The sequence below is a fragment of the Trachurus japonicus genome, chromosome 11 (assembly GCF_045865225.1).
Source record: "Trachurus japonicus isolate A0001 chromosome 11, Traja_1.0".
Taxonomy (NCBI): Eukaryota; Metazoa; Chordata; class Actinopteri; order Carangiformes; family Carangidae; genus Trachurus; species Trachurus japonicus.
Genome location: NC_140917.1, coordinates 17,053,852 through 17,060,510, shown reverse-complemented (window position 1 = coordinate 17,060,510; position 6,659 = coordinate 17,053,852). Strand labels below are relative to the sequence as shown.

The following is a 6,659-nucleotide window of genomic DNA, read 5'->3' as shown; positions in this document are numbered from 1 at the left end:
GAGGATTGTAGCCTCAAATACATGGTGACAATTATGGGGTGGCTGCTTTACCAGAGCGGCATGATTTTTTTTTTTTTTTTGAGCGTGTGTATCAAGTTGTTAACACACAGAAAACGAAGTCCTGTTCAACTTCAACCATTCTTCTTTAGTATAGTTTATTACGTCATTAATACATTTTTAGTTTTTCAAAAATGTTTTAAAAAGAGAGAGAAAGAAAGAAACACAAACATGCTGAGTTTCAAATAATACACATATGAAAATCAGTTTTCTTTTACTGATTATTAATGTTGACTGGTCTATCAACTTATCATTAAATAGTTGCCATGGGGGCTTTATGGTAGATTAAGACGTCCATAGAAGGAAATTGTACAAACGTGATGTTTTGGACTGTGTGGCAAACGTCGATGTTGCCTCGTGTTAACGTCTCTTGAATATTTTTGCTCATGATGATATGCGCAGACATCTGCCCTGCCTGCTCTTTCTAGGCGTGTCTTTTATAGGCAGAGGGGTCAGCACAGCACTAACGAGATCATAAGCAGAAACAAACCAACATAAAACCATCCTGAAAATGGTCTAAAACACAACTGCAGGCTGGATTATTATACTGCTTCATTGTGTCCCTATATGATTACGAACGGTTGTTGTCCGCCTGTGAAACCGGTTCTGATTTGCAAACCCAACACCCCCCCCCCTCACCCCCCCTCACTCCCCCCCTCCCCCTCTCAACACACCACACACACCAGGTGCCGCGTGCTGTTCCCCTTCCCCGGCCCAGCCACAACACCGACACGTGCTGCCGTTGAAAGTGCTGCGGGATCTACTCGCCGACCAGCCAACGGGCGCCGAGAACGCCGCCGATTGGTCAAGCCCCCGAGCCAATCAGGACGAAGCGAACCCGCCCTCAGCCAATCAGGATTCGGCGTGCCTGTTCAGCACGTGTAGCGACCGTTGCGCTCCGTGGGTACACTTTTTATTGCAGGTTGGAGATCTGACAAGTCGACGAAACACACACACAGAGACACAGACACACACACGGACACACGGGCAGCAGAGCTACGGACGGCAGCAGCAGCAGCAGCAGCAGCAGCAGTAGTAGGGAGGGACCGGGAACTGGATAACAAGAGCAGCCGCTGCGTGTTGTTTACGTATATCAGCCAACGGACAGAGTTGGCCGTTATCTTTTTTGTTGTTGTTGTTGTTGTTGAAGTTGTCTCTTCAACTTGTTCAAGAAGAAGCGTTGAGTGAGGTGCCTTTCTTTCTTTCTTTCTCAAGCGTTGCGTCCTTTTGTTTTGTCGTCTTTTTGTGAACCCGACTCCACTCCGGCTTTAAGGTAGGAAAGCTTCTCCTCTGATCCCTGATATATTTCTGTTTCTGCCATTCTTCATACTCAATTTCATCTCGTTCAACGTTAAGTTACGTATTATTATTATTATTAGCCTCTTATTCGACTTTAGCTAAATATATTTATAAACTGCGCTCACATGGCCCAACTGGTGTCTGTCTGTTGGCACACGCATGCACACGCACGCACACACACACACACACACACACACGATTTGTATAACCGTGTAGTGTGTGTGAGATAACATATCAACACCATTTGTTAGTTTGTCCTCCATATTGATTATCTTCCACTCCCCCAGACCAGTGGGGACATTATTGGCAGCTGTTTGGCAACAAGTACACTGACCATTTGTAGTGTGTGTGTGTGTGTGTGTGTGTGTGTGTGTGTGTGTGTGTGTGTGTGCGTGTGTGCGTGCGTGTGTGGGTGTGTTCTGGATTTTTTTTATAGCTCAATTTTGAGATTCTGATATAAATAAATAACTTAAGGCATGTATACACCCTTCACTGTGGAGCAACGTGTTGGTTTACGCATGCGTGTTACATAAGTATTGTTTCAGAATATTATTTTTGGAGTGATATTGCCAGTTCTGACCTTATCTTTTAAACATGTCTTACGTAATTAAAGTGCACAACTTTGTAATATACAAACACAATGTCTGTGCTTGTTTCATGAGCATTTTCTGACTGATATAATTATCTTCTAAATGTATCAGCAGTCATCCCCAAAAGCAGCAAAACTGAGATTTTTCATAATAACTATTATGATCTTTCATGCAGGCAATTATCACTTTTCACAGAATGTTTTATAAAGAAGTCACCTTAGAAATGTTGATATAAACGTTTTTGTTTTTCACAACTGGAAGGGTTGGACCTACTTGTCTGCACCTGTAAAGTTATTCCCCCTAATTGAAATTTTCCTGGGTGACCATTACTTGTTTGACATCAGAGACATCCTACCTATTAGATTTTGAATAATTCATAATATTCATGAAGCAGCTCTGTTCCAATCACCTAATTTTCTCTACTTTATCTTCCCGTCTCCACAGATGAATTCATTGGACAGCTCTTCCAAATGGCCATCTTATGACTCGCTACCATCCACCTCCAGCTTTGTCTTCAGTGAGAGTGACCAGACTGAGGATGAAGCAGACATCTTCTCAGAGGGCGAGGGGGACAGTGGAGGAAGAAAGTTCCTTTCAGCTGATGAAAGAATCGAATTTTCCCAGAATGACTGTGATTTCCCAGCTCACTCAGATCACCCACATTTGAGGTTAAAGAGTGACCAGACTGAACACTGCCCTAATGAAACGAAGCATCCTGACTCAGCCTCATCCCCTAGAGCTGCCACATTAGGCTCACCAGCGATGACACCAGGGGACCTGGCCTTCGCACACAAAGTAAGAACCCTTAAAGTGATACCTAGCTCCTTTGTCAGCCAAATAACAGATCAGTCATTATAGTAAAGCTTGTTTTCTCTTTTTTTTTCAAAGTGTACAGATTTAAACAGGTTTATCCGTCCTTTGCTTGAGCTTCTACATGGACTGAAGACGGGACGATTTGACAAAGGTATGTTGCAGAGCAGAATCAAACGCGAAATCTCTTTGAAATCTATTTTCATGCATCCAGCCCTAACGCCTACTTATCTATACTTTTGAATGGTTTAACAGGTTTAACTAGTTTCCAGCAGAGCGTGGCCATCGATCGATTGCAGAGGATTCTTGGGATTTTGCAGAAGCCTGAAATGGGGTAAGAAGAGCATGGCAAGAAGCAAACATGATATTATGACAGTAATGAAAATATAACCACTGTGTTGTTAATTGTCACTAAAGCTTGTTCCTTAACCCTTCTTCCAACAGTGAGAAATACCTCCGCAATCTGCTACAGATAGAGATGATGCTAAAAATGTGGTTCCCTCAGGTGGCATTTCGGCCCATAGAAACACCAACACAGACCATCACTCCCCAGCTACCACAACACTGGTGTCAAAACCAGCTCCACATGCCAGTTAAGGTGAGACTCATCCTGGTTGTTACCAATAGAGAGAGACCCTACAAGAAGTGTGTATTAATTAAATCATGGACCTCATGATCTAGAGATTTTAAAATAACAATCCTGAACCATATTTTCTATTAAAATGGTATTTTATTTTTTACAACCAATCACATGCATTTGAATTGTATCATGAGAAAGATAAAAAAAAAAAATTAGGAAGAACTGCATAAACCATATTTTTATACATACTCCTCAGGCTTACTGTTTCTTTGATAGATGTGTGTTTAAAGAAAGAAAACTAGTTTGTAACCTAAACGTTTCTCAAAGAGCACGGCTTGAATTTTGAGTATAGTCTTCTGGTAAGATCTTGTTTTGTTAAAGTTGTTTTACTTTGTCATTCCAGAAAAGAAAACTGAACTGGCAGAGTCCCAAACAAGCTGGCAAAGTACCAAACAGGCATAGGCACCATCCATTTGAAAAACACGAGGGCTGCCACGCTTCACTCGACAGCGTTTCCACATGTTTATCCGTTTCACCTAAAAAACGGAGGACACCAGAGGAGGAAACCGTTGAACCAGCTAGGTGCAGCTGTGAAGATGGATGTGAGTTTACAGACAGCACTAGCACTTTAAGCAGGCCGTCATATTTATGTAGCAAGAGACCAAATGAGAATGGGTGGGCTGAGATCTCCCCGCCCCTCTCCCCTTGTAGAAGCCCAGCTACACAAGACAGTTCAGTGTCCTCCAGCAACACCATTACTACAAATGACTCACCTTAGCTGGCCTTAGCTGACCTTGCTACCACATGGAGGTGCCACAGCATGCCAGCCAGAGTGAAGGCAGAGAGGGCAGACATGATTACATAAGCATAATGTTAGGTGCAGCCAGTCTGCGATGGCTGCACGCCACCTTAAACCAGAAGAGGAAGTGGAGAAATGCAGTCAGACTCTCTTATAGCCCTAACTATTCAGTGTGGTTTTTGATAACACCAGAGTTATTGCACTATATTACAAGGAATTACACATTGTTCATCTGTAAGAGTATGACTCTTGTCCTCGTGGACTTAAACTAACTTAAAAGATATTGGAAATACTTTTGAAGTGTAATGTGTTAAAGCAGCCTGTGCTTATTTGTTTGTACTTTCTTTTTTATATCGTTGAACACAGCTCTAACAGTAACAGGACAAGATATCACATCGCTGGTGAGATACAGCAACAGCAGACATCACTTTCAAAAAAGTGAGAAAATACAGAGGATCTTTGTCGGTGCAGTTCAAAACTGAAACAATGATTTCCTCAAATGTATTTACAAATCTGCTGGTTTCAGCTTCTTACAGATTTGTCCATATGGTTGTAAGCTGACTATTGACTTTACATGTTACAAGCACGTGTTACTGTTTTGTTACATTTTCATCGACCAAACAATGAAAAGATGAATGGAGAAGATAATTGGCAGCTTAATTTGTAGTGGAAATAATTGTTACTTGCAGCCCTAGAGCAGTTAGACAACAGCTGTAGTTCAATCATAAACACTGTAAATTAAAAGTGACATTTAACAACATTAAAATAGCTCTTGCCACCTGCTTCAATATAATGTATATTAAAGGCTTGTAGCTGCTGGCCTAATCTGCCAAACATAACCATTCTGCATTATCACCTTACGTCAGTCCCAACTTTATTTATATAGTTAACACACGCACACACCATTGTTTCTATTTAGATAAAGAATCTAAATCTAAATGTAGTTGCACTTGTGGTTAAAATGTGTGCTGCACAGAAAATACTACAGCCGGTGTTTATTGAGGAAATATGAGGAAGATGTTTGACTGGATGTCACTGTGTCAGTTGCTGCTTTAAGTAGCCTGCCAGTGAGTGAGTGTGTTTTGATTAGAAAGACTTGAAAATTTAGTATTTTTTGTACACATGTGAATTCTGAGTGACCTTTTTTTAAAAACATAGAAGCATAAAGAGACATAATATATTTGATCCTGTTTGAGTTTTAAGAATTGATGCAGCTGCACTTTGGATGACAATAAGGAAACTGCTGACCAAACAAACCAAAAGAGGTTATGTATTGGCAGACTTGTGTAGTCGTTCGTTGTGTGTTACACCTGAGATGAGTGCTTCACAGGTGCTTGAGTGAGAGAATTTGAGGAATATTTGTAATTTCTGAAGTAAATTTATTTTACTGTTCACACAAAATGTAAAGTGTCATCTGGGCAAAGAACAGCTTCTGTCATTTGGATTTGTATCACAAATCTCTACCACTCAAAGTGCTTTTGAGGAATAATATCTTTGCGATATCATAAACAAAACGCCATCCCTGAACACATCAGTTACGTTTGATGGCATGTGGGTATTGTTCCACCATATTATAAATCAGATATCATTCATGTTGAATGGCATTTCATCTCTGGTAGTTTGTCACCAGTCAGCCTTAAAGGTAATGATAAACATGCCTATAGTTTTCAGCAATCAATCAAGATAATGTATTATTATTTATCAATTGTAAAAAATAATAATCATCTCACCACTTATGTCATTGCAAACCAAATGTGCTGCTGTGTAAGTTAAGTGTCCCTCAGGCTTCAACATTAGTGCTTTTCATTGGCCTAGGATTAGGTCATTTAAAGTCAAGATTGTAAGCATGTGATAGAGAACAAAAGTATAGTGTAGTGATGTTTTGGCATATTAAATGACATTACGTAGCAACCTTTAGGGCAGGTTTTGCTGTGCTGGGTTGTACATCTGTGAAACATCATTTGTGAAATACAAGAACACTGAAAGTTGAGAAAAAAAATCTTATTCCTCAGTTATATGTCTTTAATGTTTTTTTGTTGTTGTTTTTTTTAGCATCCTTTGTTTTAGGCTATTTCTTTGTTTCTTATGATAAAATTGTCATTACTTCCGATTGATTGACAAATGCACATATTTTTATATAATAAATGAATGATGTTCATCAAAATACAGCATGTCTGTTGTTTCTCTTTCTCTTAAATAATTAGATTATTAATTCAAATAGATTCAAAGGTGTATACATTGCATCACCTAGAAATACAATTTTTAATGCATGATAAACCGTAAATGCTAGTTAAATCAGTCTCAATGATAGTATTTGTGAGTAAATTTATCTGCACTAAACATTTTGAAAAATATCAGACATAAAGAACTATTTGAGAGACAGGAGGAACAAGGAGTCCTTCAACAGATGGTCTGCCCCCCTGCTGAGCGTTCAACATCATGCAGTCAGCGTGGGATTACATGAAGAGACAGAAGACACTGACGAATGATCGTGTGTGGCAAAGCAAGTCCAAGAAGCTTTCAA

At 39.9% G+C, this 6,659-nt stretch overlaps 1 protein-coding gene across 2 annotated transcripts; it reads left to right on the top strand.

Moving 5' to 3' along the window:
- Positions 1–1,020: 1,020 nt before the first annotated feature.
- Positions 1,021–6,112, top strand: ciarta (circadian associated repressor of transcription a). 2 transcript variants are annotated; one of them, XM_085791339.1, is made up of 7 exons: positions 1,021–1,330; positions 2,391–2,741; positions 2,835–2,910; positions 3,012–3,090; positions 3,201–3,354; positions 3,740–3,938; positions 4,502–6,112. In XM_085791339.1, the coding sequence occupies exons 2-7, from the start codon at positions 2,391–2,393 to the stop codon at positions 4,615–4,617; spliced, it is 975 nt and encodes a 324-aa protein (XP_085647465.1). In that variant the 5' UTR covers positions 1,021–1,330; the 3' UTR covers positions 4,618–6,112. The 2 variants fall into 2 exon arrangements, with proteins under 2 accessions (XP_085647465.1, XP_085647464.1); XM_085791338.1 differs by having other exon boundaries at positions 3,740–6,112.
- The last annotated feature ends 547 nt before the right edge of the window (positions 6,113–6,659 follow it).